This window comes from Rhinatrema bivittatum, chromosome 3 (assembly GCF_901001135.1).
Source record: "Rhinatrema bivittatum chromosome 3, aRhiBiv1.1, whole genome shotgun sequence".
NCBI classification, from domain to species: domain Eukaryota; kingdom Metazoa; phylum Chordata; class Amphibia; order Gymnophiona; family Rhinatrematidae; genus Rhinatrema; species Rhinatrema bivittatum.
Window position 1 is genome coordinate 187,112,746 of NC_042617.1, and position 18,777 is coordinate 187,131,522.

Sequence of the window (18,777 nt, forward strand, 5' to 3'; positions counted from 1 at the left end):
CCCCCTCTGCATCTACTGCCTGTGTCTTTAGACCTTAATGAGGTCTTAGCTTGCCTCATGAAGGAGCCCTTTGAGCCTATGTGCATGTGCTACCTGAAATATCTGACCTGGAAGGTCATATTCTTTGTTGCGGTCACCTCAGCCCATTGGGTCAGCAAACTTCAAGCATTGGTGACATACCCACCTTGCATGAAGTTCTTCCACGATAGGGTGGTTTTCCATACTTGGCCTCAGTTCTTGCCTAAGGTGGTGTCGGACTTCCAACTGAATCAGTCTATCATCCTACCCAACTTTTTTCCCAGACCTCATTCGCACGCAGGTGTATGGACCATGCATACTTTGGATTGTAAGAAGGCCTTAGTATTCTACCTTGAGAAGATGGCAGACCATAGACAGTCCACACAACTCTTCATTTCGTTTGATAAGAACTAAATGGGATTTCCTGTGGCCAAGCACACCCTGTCTACCTGGCTGGCAGACTGCATCTCTTTCTGCTACTCAAAAGAAGGACTGCAGCTTGGGGGCCATGTTAAGGCTCACTCCGTCAGAGCCATGGCTACTTCAGTGGCCCACTTGAGAGTGGTCCCCATGATGGAGACCTGCAGAGCTGCGACAAGGAGTTCTCTCCACATGTTTGCCACTCACTATTGCCTGGACAGAGATGGCTGCCAGGATAGTAGCTTCAGCCAATCTGTCCTCCATAACCTTTTTCAGGTCTAAACCCAACTCTTCCGCCTAGGGCCCTGTTTTTCGGATTCAGGCTGTCTTCCTCCGTTAAAACAGCACCTAGGTTGTTGTGCCCATTGGCACCCGTTTGGTGTCTGTTGGTCCGCTCCATTCAGAAACAGCCTGTAGCTGTGTGAGGACTACCATCCTGCTTGTCCTAGGAGAAAACAGAGTTGCTTACCTGTAACAGGTGTTCTCCTAGGACAGCAAGATGTTAGTCCTCATGAAACCCGCCTGCCACCCTGTGGTGTTGGGTTTCGTTTTAAGTTTATTTTATTTTTGTAATTCTCTGTAACGAGACTGAAGGGGGATCCCGCATAGATAGTGGCATGCTGGGCATGTTTCTTGTGGCAGTCAAAATTCTAGAAACCTTGACAGATGTTTTCCGTACCGGGCTCCATCTGATGATGTCACCCATGTGTGAGGGCTAACATCCTGCTGTCCTAGGAGAACACCTGTTAGAGGTAAGCAACTCTGCTTTACCATTATACTTTTTCATATCTCTAAATGGAAAAAGAGAGCATTGCACTGTGATGCCTTTTAGATGTTTGCTTATTTCTTTTATGAGCACATATTAATCAGGTACCAATTTGCTTTTGTTCAATGTTAATTGATTTGGTTGCATGCATATGATTTTCTACCTGTATGCCTAGCTTAGCATAATTATTATGAGGCCAATGTGTTAATTTCCATTAAAATCATCCAATAATGCGCATTATTAGCCAATTTTGTGTGTTCTTGCTTGCAAAACTTCATATTAAAATACCCAATGTACTCATTTACGTAAGTCAGGATTTTGCAGGAGGTAAACAACGAGTTACTACCAATGGTAAAACACAGTCTACTGTAGGCCAGAATGTCCCTATACACACACACACACACACACACACACACCCTTGTTTCTGGCTTACCCATCCAAAGATTTCCGACAATCAATTGAGGCAGGAGGGATTTGTCCTTTCTCTTACCCAGCACTGCCAAAATTCAAAATGATGCCTGCTGACATTATATAGCCTTTTGCCCCTCCCTAGACTCTAAAATTTTCTGTACCATAAGGGTACTTCTTTCAAATGGCCTCTTCCACTGGATGTCTGAAAAACACCCATCATAAGGTATCCAGGGCTTCTTCACTCTTAGCTGATGTTGCAGCAGCTAGGGCTGCAGTCCGCACCTGGTAGATTGAAGTCACATACAAAGAGGACCTCCCATTTGCATGCCATCCTGGTGATGCCTCTCACCATGTCTGAATTTTCCTTCTTCCCATCTGCTGGAGGTCTGTGTAATACTCCCATGTACATAGAATCTTTGTAAAGATTTTTTCAGGGCGACCCACAGTAATTACACTTCCCCTTGCTTTCCTTTTATTTCAGTGGCTGCTATTGGGTGCCTGATACTTCCCCATCCCTTTTCTGTACTCTGTTTTTTTTTTTTTCTGAAGAGATTACTGATACTTCCCCATCCCTTTTCTGTACTCTGTTTTTTTTTTTTTCTGAAGAGATTCTAGTCTAAAACGATCACATCCCAGTCCTGGTTTCCATTACACCAAGAATCTGTGGGGTCGATTTTCGGAAACGCGCATGCACATGGATGCGCCGATTTTATAACATGCGCGTGTCACCACACACACATGTTATAAAATACGATTCCTGCGCACTGGATTTTAATGTCCATGTGTGCAAGTGCAGGCGAGAGTGGCCTGTCCCACATGCAATGGGGAGGGAATTTTTAAAAAATATGTGCGGCGACACAATCAGCAGGTTCCCAGTTCCCTCCCAGTCTGCTCCAATTATAGAACAAGGAAAAATGCACCAGGGAGTATTTTGCTTAAAAGAGCAGTCAGGAATCGGTCTCTATATAAGAAAAGGAAGCAAGGCAGTTCATGTGGGAAGGAAGAACTGTATACTTACAAATCTTTAGCTGAAGGCCCTCTGCAGTGCTAGAACAAAAACAGCTTATCAACTCAGAGAAAGATTGAATTTGCAAAGCAAACAACCCTAGATTTTGAAGGATTTCTGCTCAGAACTCAGCAGAAATGAGAGCTGTAATATGCCTTCAGAGAATAAAGTATTAAGCACCGGTATCAATTTTTACCCGTGAGAAGCCCTGCAGGAAAGGAAAGCCGGCTTTCTAAATTTGGGGAATACATAAACTGCAGTACTTGACCATGTGCACACAACCAAAATTGACTGTAATTTTTTAATACATTTTAGGAATTATTTTTTTTTTAAGAGTTTCTTAGCTTGTCTTTTTAAGGCTGGCAAATACATAACAAGCATAACAGCAAATTTTTGGCATAGAAGAAATGCTTTTCACTTCATTTAGTCTCCTAGCTAAACGAGTTTGCTGTTCATAAAACAGCTTCTTTTTGTTTTTGCACTCTGATCAACCAGATTAAGAATTACCATCCTATGGCAAGTTTCCTCTCGTGGTTTTGGCCAAAAGCTCCTCTTGGTTCTTGCACACTCTGATTTATGCAGATCAGGAAGCCAAACTGTGTCTTTCACAAAGAAAAGAATGTTGATCTATTTAATGTTTGGGTACTTGCTAGGGTTGCCAACTTCCAACTGTGAAAATTCCAAACACTTGGATGCACAGAGTAAAATTTTCACCTTTGTCCTTCCACACGACTATTTTAAAATAAGCTTTTATTACTTGCCTTATTACCAGGAAACTGCGCAAAGTGAAGTGCAAAGAATCTGCCCTCTAATTTAAAGAATTAGACATTTATATTCTCTGCAGAGCTTAACTATTAGTTGGCTATATTATAACTGGTTATGTTTACACCCATTTTCAGCCACAGCCTAGCTGATTAGGCTGCAGCTGGAAAATTAACCTAAAGATAGTCAGCTAAACATAATCAGATGTTTTGGCTGCTCAGTGCCATTTTTGAACATTTGCCCCCTTCAAACTGGCTCAGTAACCCCGATCAATGCAAGTTACTGGTTAATTTCTGAATACACTGTTGTAGGTAAAATGAACAAAGTATATTTATACACTGTTACCATCTTTGCTTATTTTGTGTCCTTAGGGAGGATGAGCATGCTCTTATCCAACAGTACTGTCAAACTCTTGGAGGAGATTCACCTATGAGCCAGCCCCAGAGTCCGGCACAGATCTTGAAAACAGTGGAAAGGGAAGAGCGAGGGGAGCTGGAGCGCATCATTGCTGACTTGGAAGAAGAACAAAGGTTGGATTTTATGCTGCAGTTCCAATATTTGTGTGTCATTCATGCCATTTTATGTACTTTTTCACCCTTGTGTCTCACTTTTGACAAAATAATCCACAGTACAAAATTAATGAAAAGTGGAGTATTAGTTTCAGTTTTCATCAAGCTGATATATTAAAAACTATGCATAATATATATTTGGCCTAGTTTGGGGAATATTGGCTACACACTGCACTGCATAGGGTTACTGTGTGCATATTTTTTGCACACCTCTGAATTTAGCAATATAAGATCATAGCTAAAGAATATAGGTGATATTTACTATCATCAGTACAGACAATATAAAAAAAACACTGGGATTGTCTGTGTGCCAGCCCCAGCAGATGAAACAATAATGTAATTGCTTTATATTATGCTTTAGCTTATTACATTTATAATAAACCATAAAAGTCTGTTTGTTCTGATAGCCATAGCAGTCTTTTTTGCCTCCCTTTGCTCCTAGCCGGTAACACGCTAAAAACATAAAAATGCAATTGTATATGTAAAACACAAAACATAAGCATCAGATCACAAGATCTTGCTAGAAACTGAAAATCCATTGCACAAAACATAATAGATTGTCATTTGCAACCATACATTTTGCAAATTCATTCAATGTAGCTATTGCATAGTAAACCCTAATGCTAATAAAATAAGGCTTTCCAAAAATCTGCAAACCATGTTATTTTATCCACAACTCAGGAGTTGTAGATATTTTCCTGAGGGAGCATCGGGACATTAATGCACACCCTAATCATTCCACACTGATATTTAAATGGCCATGCACCCAAAAAAGCCATTCCTAAAGTGTAAAAATATCTCCAGGGGTTCTTTGTAGACTCCCCACCCCCGCCACCTGTCGGGGTGGCTCAGCAGGACACAAAGTTGAAAAATTGTAAAAAAATAATAATAATTGTGCAGCAACACTCCACTCCTACCCAAACCCCTCCACCTTAAATAAATATTCCCCTCCTGGGTTCCAAACCTTCTATCCCAAGGTATCCTGACCCAGCCTCCCTCCAGCATTAGAAGTAATCCCTGGTGTCTAGTGGCCCCTTGCCCCCACCACCCTTTCCTTGAAATAGGCCCCTGGATTCCAGTGCCCCCCCCCTACAAACCCCCCCCCCCCATTGCTTGAGAAGACATCCTCAAGATATGGGGGGTGTGGAGTATCCCCTGGCCTGGAGTGTCCCCTAGGCTCCAGGCCAGTCAACATCATTTTCCAAAATGGCGTCAACCAGGCTTTGCCTCATCACGTGATGGGGCAAAGCCCAGTCAGTGCCATTTTGAAAAATGGAATCGACCTGCCCAGAGCTTAGGGGGCACTTTGGGCCCCACTACACACCAGGGATGTCTTCTCAAGTTATGGGGGCTCTGGGGTGGGGCTAGGGTAGGGGTGCACTAGACACGAAGGTCTTATTTCAAGGAAGGGAGAGGGGTCAGGAAGTGGGGAGCCACTAGACACCAAAGCCTATTTCTAATGTTGGGGGAGTGAGGGCCAGGATGCCTGGGGGTCTGGAACCCAAGGGGAATATTTAAAGGGGAGGGATTTAAGAAATGGGTGAGGTGTTGCCACACGACATTAAAAGTTTTAATTTTTTATTGTGTTTAAATGCAAAACCACCTTGATAAGGCTGTGCTAGGAGCGTGTGAATAGGGATCTCACCAGACCCACGGGGAGGGGGGGGGGGTGGCTTATTTTGAGCTGCATGGCCCTTTAACATAAAGGTAGCCCCAAGTGAAGTGGGCCATTGCATGTTTTTCTTCATTTCCCTCAATATTTTTTATCACAGGTTTTTTTCCACAATAAACAATATTGTGGGGAAACAGCTGTGATAGGGAATACCTCCCCTCTGTGATATTTCGCCCCTCCCACTTCAAATTATAACAGTATAGTAAATCTCCACATCTGTAAGTCGAATGCAAGCTTTTGCAACTATTGTGGGGGGGGGGGGGCCTTCGCAGTCTCGGAGATTGCATCTTTGAACATTTGCTAGACCTTTTTAAAAGTAATTCACACTGTCTTCACTATGTCTGGTCCCACATCTTCTCGTGTCATCTTTTCACTCGTCTTGCAAGCTCCCACAGCATTATCAAGCCCTCCATCTTTTCCTCTTTAATAAGCTCCATCTTTTCCCTTTCTTTAATATACCTTCAGGTTTTTTTGTTTGCATATTTCCTTCTCTGATAGTGCACATTCATTGTTAATGAGCTGCTCTCTGCTCTGGATGTTCTGCCTGTGTTACAATCCTAGAACATTTAATTGTAATATCAGCTAAACTGGACAATTGGGAGAAGCAGCACAGACATAGTAGCAGAAATTGAGATATCTGTGTTGTAGGAAATAAAGCAGTGAAACAAAGTGGCACATTAAAGTGTAGAAATAAGGAGGAAGGAGAGAGAGAGAGGCACAGAGGCAAATATTGCAAGGAACAGAGGAGACAGATGATTGTCAGGGATGCCAAAGAGTTGAGGGACTCTATTAGCATTTATATTAAGATTCTTAAAAAAAAAAATTCATGCAACTAATTAGGGTGAGCGAGCAAGTTAGAACCTCATATTATTCTGGGTTGTCATTGCAATTGGGATTATTGAAACTGCAACCACCTCAGTTTTGATGTGGTTTGTACTATTTTCCATGAGTACAAGGGATGGTCATGTAAAACAAAGATAGTCTCGTAAAAAATGTAAGAAAATATATTTTACTGAGAGGCAGCCGGCCAGCACGCACAACTTACTTCAGCTCAGGAAGCGCGTGCACATTATAAAATCTACCCCTTAAAGTTTTAGATCTGAGCTGCCTTGAAATAGAAACAAATGTGGGAAAAATGTGGACTTTCACTGTATGCAGGGCTTTAGCCAATTTTCAACAATCTGACAAAAGTTGAAGTTTGGGAGGGGGTTTGAAGATATATCCTTCAAACCTCACCAATTTGTTTCTGGGGAAAAAAAAAATAATTTTGCAAACCAGAAGGCAAATCTCCAGCTGATTTTTGGAACCGTCCCTAGGAAGAAACTTCTGAAATTTGTGGAAATACCTTATAGACATGCAGTTTACCAATGTTCAAATCAATCTGTTAGATTTGTTAGGGGAAGATTAAAACAAAATGGGATGACCAAAAAGAAGACAGTGTGGGACTATTTGGATTGCAACTTCATGACCATTATGAAATTAACTAGCACAATCTCTACAAAATTATGTGGAATGAATTTGTCAAATTTGTGTCATTTGATTTGAAGGCTCCTTATAACCTGTGTATACCTGGATGTATGTTATCCATGGCTCTGCATTATTTGTGCTGTTTTATTTTACTAAGCGGTATTCATCTGTATAAACTGTTTTACTTGCACAACTCATCTGACCTTACATTTGTGCTAGGGGCCTGCAAGTGGAATATGAGCAGTTAAAGGAACAGCATCTGAGGAGGGGAATGACACCTCCAACCTCACCCCCTGAATCCGTGGTATCAGCACAGCACTCAGCTGAGGACTCTGAGCTCATAGCTGAGGCCAAACTTCTCCGGCAGCACAAAGGTCGTCTTGAAGCCAGAATGCAGATTTTGGAAGATCACAATAAACAGCTGGAGTCACAGCTTCAACGATTGCGACAACTGCTTGAGCAGGTATGTGTTGTGCTGGCAGAGGTTGGAATCTGGCTTAGGTGAAGCAAAAATGTGTTCTTTTCTAAACAAATTTTGTCAGCAGAGAATCGGTTGAGAAAACTCTTCCATATAGTTTCAAACAAAACAAAAACAAACCCTTGCAGATTGATTAGAGACTCTGCCAGGTACTTCCTTCTTGAATTGTCATAAGCTCTCTGGGTTTTGGTTTTTTTTGTATTTTTGTGGAGCAAATTACAAAGCTAAGAGTGGGGTTCCCAGCTGAGGATGAGGATCCTAATAGTCCTACATTAGTGCAGAATTATTCGACCCCTAATTGGATTGAATTTTCAAGAGTGGATTCTGAGGATGTTGGGTTGTTCTGGGGAATATCCAACTGGGTTTGTGTATTCTTGACCTGTCTCCTTCTAAGCTTTTAAAGGAAAAATGAGATAAGGTGCTGAAATTAATCAGATCTGTCTTTATAGCACTGAAGGGGGGTGGGGGTATGTCCGTTGCTTAATAAACCATCTTTAGACATTAATACCTTTGACTATTGCCAGCTGCTGTCTAACTTATTTTTTCTGAGTAAGAATTAGAAAGGTTAGTGCATTCTCAGCATTTAAGTTTCCTGGCTGGTCTCCAGTATTAGATCCTCTTCAGTAAAGATTTAGGGCTGAATGTTGCACAGACACAGTGCTGATCTCAGTAGTAAATGACCTAAGGATGAACTTAAAGGGATCTCAGCTGTGCTTGATCTCTCGGCAACCTTTGATACTGTTGACTTTGAGATCTTGCTGCATAGGCTGGCTGAGATTGATATCGCAAGAACAGTAACTCACTGGACACAGATGGTTACCTGGGATGACTCTTGCTCTAGCCCAGACCAGTGGGGTGTCATGTCCGAGAGGGATCTTTTATTGTCTCTTTCTTATGCTTTTTAACTTTTATCATTTGACATCCTTAGATATTATGGACTTTCTTTCCATTTCTATGCTAATGATATCCAGCAACATTGTCAGTTAGGCATTGGCCATAAAGCTTCAATCAGCATCTTAAACCAGTGTCTTCAATTCATTTCGGAGTGGATGAAGCATAAAAAATTGTGCCTGAACCTGTTTAAGGTGGAAGTTCTGTGGAACAATAGATCCCCTGTGGAGTCATCCGCAATGCAGGTGGTCCTCGATGGAGTAATTCTGTCCCTGAAGAGTCAGTTTGAGTTTGGGGGTGTGGTTAAACTCCAAATTAAGCATGGTAGCACAAGTTGACACTACTGTTAGTGGTGCATATTTTAAACTTCAGATGGTGTACCAGTTGTACCAATACATATCCACCTCTGACTTAAAATCTATCACTCATGATTTGGTGATCTCTTGCCTTGATTGTAGCAATTTTTAATACTTGGGGCTACCAATTAAGAATTTGCAGAAACTGCAAGTAATGCAAAACAATGCAGCCCAGTTGGTCATTGGTGTCAGTTATAGGAAAAGAGCAAATTCCCTTCTTTTCAACCTTCATTAGCTCCCAATGGCAAATAGAATATAGTTTAAGGCATTTTGTATAATCTTTAAAGCACTGTATGGTCTGGGCCTCAGTTGTTTATCCAGTTTGGTAAGATGGTATCTCCCTTCAAGATTTCTGAGGTCAGCATGAGAAACTTTACACTTGGTTAAGTCTGTCGCAATGAAAAAGCATACTTTCATTTCTGCAGTGTAACGTCCCTCACTTCTAAGTCTGAAGTGCCTCTGGTATAGGCTCCAGCATTAAACATTTCTCCCTGCTGCATTCTGCTGCAACCTGCCTCCCTAATCTGTATCCCGCCACCATTGTTTACTGTGATTATTTGCACTTTTGTATATAATGTATATAATAACATGCAAGCATAATATCTCTAGCATGATATATACCAATAGTTACTTATATATTAAGAACCTCTCGCCAGTTGCGCTTTATTTCTATGCTTTCTCTATATGCACCCTGCCCTTACCTTATTAGACCCTGTTAATTGTATTTTCTATGCATTTTGTTATGATGTAAACCGATGTGATGTACACATTAACACCAGTATAAAAAAGGTTTTAAATAAATACATAAATCATGCTGCATCCAAGGAAAATGGCTGAACGTCCTGCAGCTTTTGAGCCTATTTACAGGTCCTGCTGGCAGGACTTCATGTGACATGCTCAGATGAGATCACATCCTAACTTGTATAAAGGGAGGCTCTGAACTACTACCCAGTGCCTTTGCAACAGGACCCTGCTTTCTTTTGCAGTGCCAGTTGCCCAGCATGTTCTTGTGTGTTCCCGATGTTTCTGCTGCTGTTCCTGCTTCCTGCCTTGCCTCTGGTGTCATCCTTGTGAGCCCTGTTCCACTCTCCGTTGTTCTTGTCTGCTCTGGTGCTTGTTCCTGCGATTTTCGAGTTGCCCTCAGACCAGATTCCATTCTCCCTCAGCTCGGCCAGCTGTCTAGCCTCTTATCACCACTGCTGGATCATGAAAGGAAAGTTCTGCCAGCTGCCAGAACCTGAAGGCTCAACCCGAGAGGAAGGTGGTTGGTTAGGCAGACCTACTCACTGCTGCCTGTTAAGGCCTCTCTTGTGCTCGCACAAGATAGACAGCAAAAATGTAACAGCCGCTCAAGGACTCTCTGTCCTTCCAGTGTAACATGCAGCACCCATGCTTTGGAATGGGCTGCCTAAGAATATTAGACAAGAAGCTAGTTTGTTGGGGTTTAGTTGGAAAGTTAAAATCTGGCTTCATACATAGTAACATATGTAACCCTTAGCTGAGCATGTTAATCCCAAGGCACACAATCTTATTTATAACCTCCAGGGCTGCTCTGGCTAGCTAACTTCTTCCCAAACATGACTCTTGATCCCTGGGGGGGGGGGGGAGAGATTCTTTCTATGGGGGGGGGAGACTCTCGTCCTTGGCCCAGAGATGTGTGAGCCTGTGTGCACGTTGCTAGTTGTGGCATCCCCGGGAGGGAGATGCTGTGAAAGAACAGGCAGGATCAGGAACTGGGTGTTAAATAATAATTTACTGATTCATTTAAGGCAAAATAAAGTCCATCCTTAAATACTTGTACAGTTAAAGTTGATTCTTGTACAGTTAGAGTGTTTCACTGTGGGTAGGTATCCTTTTATTTCAGCAAACTGGTCAAGCTTCTCATGGTGGTATAAATTGTGCACGCGAAGCTCTCCCAACTTAACCGGAATTCCTAGGTCAGGAGTCTCCTTCTAATATAGTAAAAATCCTATCTTATAGTTTAGCGTCTTCCCGAACACCCAGCCCTGTATCCTGTTACCGTGTTGTTGGAGATCCGGAATAGGGCCTCCTTGATCTCACTTGATTCCTTTAGATCTTTGGAAAGGTAACTCTTCAGATTGAAAAGTCTGAGCGTGGAAACCTGCTGACCCAACCAAGCTCCCAGTGAGGAGGGGTGGCCAAAAGCCTCCTTACAACAAAAGAGAAATACTTTTTTCTACAAAACCTTTCTAGACTGGACTTCTGCTGTCACAGGTACTTGCCTCATTCAGGGAGTTGAATGGACTCACTGGTCTTCAGTCAGGGAGTGTAAGTTCCAAAAGCATTCAGGCCAAAAAGATATCATTACTTCAACTGAATACCTAGAATCCACTGGCAGGTTCTGCACAGTGAATCCCCCTCCTAAAAGGGGAAAACTGGTGAGGCAGGGAGACCTCACCAGGGAGGTAAAAACTACATCTTGTTTCTCTAGTGTCTGCTCTGCACTGATTCTAGCCACACCTCTTACTACAAAATGGCTGGTTATTTAGGGCACAAGCAACCAAGCCTGGCTTTCCTAAGTGGGAGGAGGGCAAGAGGGGATGGATAGCTCAAGCTGCTTAGAAAAAGGGAAATGGACCTAAGGCATATAGTGAAGGCTGGAGGGTCCAGTCACACATAGTACCATAGTAATGATGACAGAAAAGGACCAAGTGGTCTATCCAGTCTGCCCAGCAAGCCTTTTATAGTAGTATCTGCAATGCCGTGCAGGTAAGCCCATGTTTCTCTTAAGGGTAGCAACTAATGCACTGTGCCGTTATTCGATGAGCCTTCTTGAAAATCCAGACAGTGCTGATGTGTTTTGCTTATGCAGTTGGCCTTAGAAGCAGCCCTGCACTTTTTCACTTATGTCTACATATCAGTACCCCAGACCATAAAAGTCAGGGCCCATTTTGGTGGTCATCTGAATCCAGTTCTTCTTCCACCGTCAAAACGGAGAGGGATGTTGTATTTGCTTTAAAAGCGTTAAGGCTTTTTGGTTAAGGGTAGTAATCCCTTCCCTTCTGTTAAGGGTAGTAATTACTGCTCCGGGCAGGTTAACCCCCATGCTTAACTGTAAAAGTCGAGGCCCTCATTGGTTGTTGTCTAAATCTAACTCCCCTTTCCCCCGCCAATGAAGCAGAGAACAAAAGTGTCAAGGCTTATTGGTTAAGGATAGTAACCACCGTACCAGCAAGCTATCCCCATACCTTCATTTTTCATTTCCATCTTCTAGCCTTCAAGGTATCCACAGTGTTTATATTATGCCATTTTAATTCTTTGACTGTTTTCATCTTCACCACCTTCTCCAGAAGGGCATTCTAGGCATCCACCACCCTCTCCATGAAGAAATATTTTCTGGTGTTGGTTCTGCGTCATCTTCCCTGAAGTTTCATTTCAGGGCCCCTAGTTCTACTGATTTCTTTCTACTGAAAAAGGTTTGAAGTTCATGCATCATTAAAACCTTCCAGGTATCTGAAGGTCTGTATCATATCTCCCTTGTACCTCCTCTCTTCTAGGGTGTACATATTTAAGTCATTCAGTCTCTCCTCACAAGTCTTCCCCATACCATTTTGGTTTCCCTTCTCTGGACTACCTCAATTCTTTCTCTATCTTTTTTGAGATATGGGCTCCAGAACTGAACACAGTACTCCAGGTGAGGCCTCATCAAGGACCTATACAGGGGCATTATCACTTCCTTTTTCTTATATAGAAAAGGCATTATGTAAGGGTATCATTTGGAAGAATGCATGTTTCTTCATTGCAGACCTTATTCTACCAGAACCCACCGTCATCCACTTATTCCTGGATTTTTGACTCCTCTGTGGGAGTGGGGGCGGATATCTTGAATGATGTTCACTTAAGGAGACTGAGTGTCTCTGAGTAACAAGTCTTATTCCCCCAGAACCCACCTTAACCCATTCTGTCCCAGTGTCCTATTTAGAGGCTAGCTTCTTAAAATAATTTGGGACATAATGGGTTAATCCCCTTTTTCCTGGGTTTCTGAATCTTCTGTTGAAGTTGGAGGTGACATTCTGGATGCTGTGAGATAGGGGAGATTTTTTGAAGCCTAGACAATTCCTCTTTCAGATGAGTCAGTTCTTTTGTATTGCTGATAGCTAGAGGCAAATTGGACAACTCTTACGTTTCCAAATGATATGCCTTGGGACATAAGCATCACAACCGTTACACTGAATAAAAGACATTCTGATAATAAGTGTCAGTGAGGAGACTTGTATAGTTTTATCTTGACTAACTTACAAGTTGTTGGATTGTTACTTAGGTTTAATAATAATAATTTAACCTAAGCCCTTAAAAGAATTATTTAAGAAGAAACACACTATGGGTGGATGGGAGGGAGAGGGTGGGTGGGAATAAATAACTTTGTAATTAAAAGCCCCTTTATTCCTCCATTTAAAACACAGGTAATTTAAAATAAATACTAACACAATTCTTAAGCTTTTAACAGGTAGAAAAAATGAAGAATTTCAATAGCCACGCAATACAGAGACTCTAACAGTCAAGCAGTATTTTGGCAAAATTAATAGAAAAGACTAGCAAAAGGTTTCATAAGCTTTTAACAGCTAGAAAAAAATAATTTTAATAGTCAAGCAACACAGGTGGGTTGTTTTTCTTTTTCAGTAAATAAAAAGAGCTATTATCTTTAACCATAGGAAGAACCAAATGAGAGAATTCAGGAAAAATCTTCCATTTCAAGTCAGAGATCCTTGGAGAGACCATGTGCTTTGCTTAGATATGTCCATTCAAGTGCTTTCTTCAGGGAAAGAATTTAGCATACTCATAGGAGACAAGCATTGGCTTTGCCCTTTTGTTCGGATTTGTTTATTTTAATGTTATCATTGTTTTGCAAATTGGAAGCCAGCAGACGTGCCATTGACACACAACATTGTCATTTTTGGCAGCCTGATTGATGGCGCTGCCAAATACACTGGTGGCGAAACGGAGCCGGCATGGCAGCTTTGACAGATACACAATGATCATGGAGAATAGAGATATGGCTTCTTTTTCTTTTCCCTCTTTGGGGGCAGGAACAAGGCACTATCACAAATAACACGGGGCGATGTGATGTGTGAGCAGTGAAGAAGCTGAACTCAAAAGCCCAGTGGAAGAAACCCTCCTCACCTCCTCAGAGAAAATCCACATAATGAAAAAAAAAAGTGAACAGCTTGCAGTATTGAGAGTATGAAAAGCTGTATACATTGTTGAAATATGCAGGAAAAGTATTCTAGAGAAACAAAGCTTCCTCCATACTTGAAATAAGCTCTGGGATAATAATAATAATAATAATAATAATAAAATGCAAAAAAAAAAAAGAAGAAATGAAGACACTTGAAAAGCTGGAATTAAAACAACTGTGAGCTAAGAGATGTGTGAAATCAGCTAGTAAAATACTAGCCCTAAATAGGTTTCATTAGTAAAATCACTTTGGATTGTTTCACTTAGGTGGTAAGATATTGAGCTGCACACCAATGACTTCCCTTGTGTGGGTTGGCCATTCAGATGAGACAAAGTGATATGTAGGGAAGGACTGGAAACACCAATGGGAAAAAAATAATGAAAAAAGACATTTTTCTTTTCTATCCAATTTTGAGTGATATTTTCTGCCTTTTGTTTAACCTGGAAATCATCTAAGGAAATGCAGTTTGCCTCCCAGAGGAATTAAGGGGTACATGGACGCGTCGATTTTATAACATGCACGCGCCAGACTGGGAGGGAACTTCCCTATCCCCCTACCTAAATTCCCTCCCTCTTCCCCTCTCCTCGCCACCCCTAAACCCTACCTTTTTGGGTTTTTCTCTTTGCTTTACAGGAACATTTTTGGCAGCTCGGGAGCTGAAATAAGTTGCGCGTGCTGGCCAGCTACCAGCGTATGAGTCTTCTCGCCCTCCCCAGAACACGCTCCCCGGCCCGCCCCTTCGAAGAGATCCAGCACATATGTGCGTACTGGAATATACAGGTGTGGCCAGGCCCCTTTGAAAATTTGCCCGGCACGCGCAAGGCGCGGCCATACACGTAAACCCCGGGATTTACACGCGCGGGCCTTTTAAAATGTACCCGTAAGTGTTAAGGTGGACTAACAGCTTATAGAAGTACACAATAATGGCAAAGGAAGTCAATTAGATGAAAATAAAACATACTTTTTAGAAAATGCATATAGCTACTTAAGTGGCATAAATAAATGAGTGTCTTCCCAATAAAACTAATCGAAAACACTAGCATGCCTCCATTTGTCATTCAGTCAGTTTTGCCTTCTGAGTGTTTCTTGGTTTATCCTTCTCTGTCAAGGTTGCAGCTGCTATTCCAAGATAGCAGGTAAAGGATGGAATCAGAGAAGCCTTTTTGAGATGCCTGTGGGAGAACTTGCTGTGATTTCTTTCCTTCTGTATACTTAGATTCGTTCATAGTTGAATGGTTTTCAATTTGCTTTTTTCTTTAATCTTGAAATTGTAAAAGAAATTGAATATTGCATTTTAAACTGTTTAAGCTAAAAAATTTAATTTGGCTATTTGGGAGATGTTTCTGTCATTTTTTCTATATTGTTTTGATTGTATTTTGTCACACAAACTAGTTTCATCTAGGTAGAAGAATCAATGTATAAATCATTTTAAATACAAGCGTAAAGTTTTTACTGTATGCAAAAGCTGTGCAGTTTTATTTAAAACATGACATTTTTTTTAATGCAAGTAGAAAAATGTTATAAAAATGATTCCATGGTTAAATTTTACAGCATAGATCTGGCTTTGAAAATGTGTGTGTAAATACCCGTTTGAGAATGTAGCAGGATTTTTGGGGGTTTTTTGTTTTGGTTTTTTTTTTTACAAAGATCTATCCAGATTTGCTGCCTTGTCTCAGTTTTGCTAGGTGATTGCCTTAATTTTCAAATAATTTGAAGCAGCAGTGCATCCTAGTGATATAGATTGTGTGTGTGTGTGTGTATATATATCTATATATATATATATATATATATATATAGATATATAAAATTAAAACATGGAGGCAGTACTCACTGCCCCTGTGAAGAATGGAATCTTGGCCATTGCATAATAGTGACACCTACCAGCCAAATACATGGTGCACAAGTTCTGTATTGCAGAGGCAGTTGTAGTCTGTGGCCCCAGGAGATGAGGATTATTAACGTAGAAAACATGGGAGGAGTTCTTGAAGTGAGGATCTTGGTGGTCTGGAGCAGTGGTTCTCAGCCTTTTTTCTGTCTGGACACACCTGATAGATGGTTCTCACATGCATGACACATTGAACACATGACAGTCACGAGGCTAAATATAAATATACAGTTTGCCTCCACAGGAACCTTCCGCCTCCGCCCCTCAGCAATGTGTATAAAACAGAACTAGAAATTCCCTATGTAACTCACCATACAAAAAAAAATATTCTGGTGTTAACACAATAACAGCAACACAAACTCCCTCTACTACCAGGCCCAATAACCCTACTTATAAAAAGACAGCAGTTTACCACCAATGCATGTCCTATTGAGAAAACACAACAAATAAGGTGAGGTGTTTTACTAGCTTACATACTAGTTAAATATCTCACCTCGATCACACACACAGATCTGACCTTCACCAAATACAGAAAGACCACAAATTATAAATATGGAGTCAGAAACTGGAATGGAAACCCAAAAAAGCCACTGTGCATGCAGTACAGAACTGGAGAAGTAGATACAGAAATATGGCACATAACACACTCCCAGGATCTGCAATAATGTACACAAAGTTACACCTGCATTATGGCATGCACTCAAACGGAAACAACCCTACAAAGAAGGGCAACCAAAACGATAAAAGGCATGTAATGGCTCCCCTATGAAGAAAGGCTAAAGAGGTTAGGGGCTATTCAATTTGGAGAAGAGACTGCTGAGGGGGAATGTGATAGATGTCTACAGAATCATGAAAGGACTTGAACAGGTAAATGTAAATAGGTTTTTACTCTCTCAGACAATACAGGGACTAGGGGGCACTCCATGAAATAAGCCATTAGCTCATGTAAAACAAATCGGAGGAGGTCACTTGATGCAGTGAAAGTAAGCAGACGTTTCCTGCCTTGCTCCGGGGCCCTCTCCCTGCATCGCAGCCCATCGTCCTCCCTCACCCGCCGAACGACGATCAACTTCATCAGCTTTGTGCACTGGCAATTTTTCTCTGTGTTGAGCCCCGCAGCCCGCTGGAATACCTGTCATATGGCGTCTAAACAGCCAAAGACAGCCGCGGGATACAGTATGGCGGCCCCACCGAGCCCTCCGGTGCCTGGCTCCTTCGTGGCCACAGTTTTAACCACGATGGATGAGAAACTGAGCAAATTACACACAAGATTTGATGATCCATAAACCTTGCTCTCGGAGCACACCCAGCAGCTGACTGAGGCGGAGACGAGGGTCGGGGCCGTGGAGGACTGCCTACAGGCCCTGGAGTCAGAACTGCAGGCGGCGCAAGCTGCCTTAGCCAGGCATGAGAATAAGGTTGAGGACCTGGAGAACTGCTCCCGCCGGAGCAATCTTCGTATTATTGGCTTCCCCGAATTGCTCGCAGAAAGGGACTTGTGCTTCTTCTTTGAAGCATGGCTGCCGCAGGCCTTTGACTGCCCACCTTCCCTTGTGGACCTATGCGTAGAATGGGCACACTAGGTGGGCAACCGGCCTATGGATCCTAACTGCCCACGCCGCATCCTGGCTAAAATCATAAACTTTCACCACAAGGAAGAAATTCTGCGTCTGTTCAAACAGCAGCGCGCCATTGACTACGATGGCCGGCGGATTCTGTTCTTCCCGGATTACTCCCTAGCGATCTCCATCAAGTGGCGGGCCTTTAGCGTACTTTGCTGCACCCTAATGCTCCATCAGATACGCTTCACCTTGCAATATCCAGCAAGACTTCAGGTGATCTACGACAATCAAACCCATTTTTTTGAATCGCCAGCTGAAGCCCAGGCCTTCTTCCAACCCAAACCTTAGGACCTGGAGACCCAGACTTCTTCTGTGCCGTGAAAGACTATAACCCTTTGGGACAGTAAGCCAGGGACTATCCGTGAATTTGGCTCTGAACTAGGCCGCAACTGTTTCTGGAGTGGGTGAACCATTAACCAGCTCTGACTGGGATGGGGGGAGTGGGGCCCCAATGCCTCTCTATCGTGACCTCCCGGGCACCCTGGTGCCCCCGAAGTTGGTTGCAAATATAGTAGGGATGAGGGGTCAGGGGGAAGGAAGGGGAGGGGAGGGGAGGGGGTGGGGGGAGGCAGGGTAGACATAGGCCTTTGGGAGTCTTAGCTATACCACGGGGGTTCAGGCGATGGATATAACGGACGCAGTCTTTTTGGTATGGAGGGAACCGGGGTCTAGGCTGGGGGGCCCTGTTCCAGACACTTCTTGGTAATGTTTTTCTTTCTCTTCACTTTCACCCCCCAGTCATGACCCAATGACTTCTCCTACATGCTGTGTTACCTGGAATGTTTGTGGCTTGGGCTGTGTCACTAAACGTTTTAAGGTATTACAAGCCTTGCAATGCTGGTATGCACAGATCGCGATGATTCAGGAGATGCACATGTCCCAAGCTGAACACCAGAAGCTGTGCCGTCAATGGGTGGGTAAGGTGTTCACCACCAATGCCACATCAGGGAAAGCAGAGGTGGAAATTTTAATTGGGAAATCGGTACCCTTTCAGGAGACACATACGATTGCTGACTCGGAGGACTGCTATGTGCTAGTAGAGGGAACCCTGGGGGGGAGGCCATTGGTGCTTTGCAATATCTATGCGCCAAACCAATACTCACATACGTTTTTTGCCTGGCTCACAAAACCTTTAGCCCAGTACCATAAAACTTCTTTAGTACTGGGAGGGGACTTTAACTGTGTTGGAGATGAGGGTTTGGATAGAACACAACCTTCACCGACCCTCCACCTGCACTCCCATAAAGGGGTGCCATA

General features: G+C 42.6%; 1 protein-coding gene across 1 annotated transcript in view; it reads left to right on the top strand.

Moving 5' to 3' along the window:
- UTRN (utrophin) overlaps window positions 1-18,777 on the top strand; it is a 1,458,479-nt gene that overhangs the window by 1,400,904 nt on the left and 38,798 nt on the right. Inside the window, exons 71-72 of the mRNA XM_029594027.1 lie at window positions 3,755-3,913; window positions 7,311-7,554. Of these exons, the coding sequence (XP_029449887.1) occupies window positions 3,755-3,913; window positions 7,311-7,554 (403 nt within the window). The remainder of the gene's footprint in view (window positions 1-3,754; window positions 3,914-7,310; window positions 7,555-18,777) is intronic.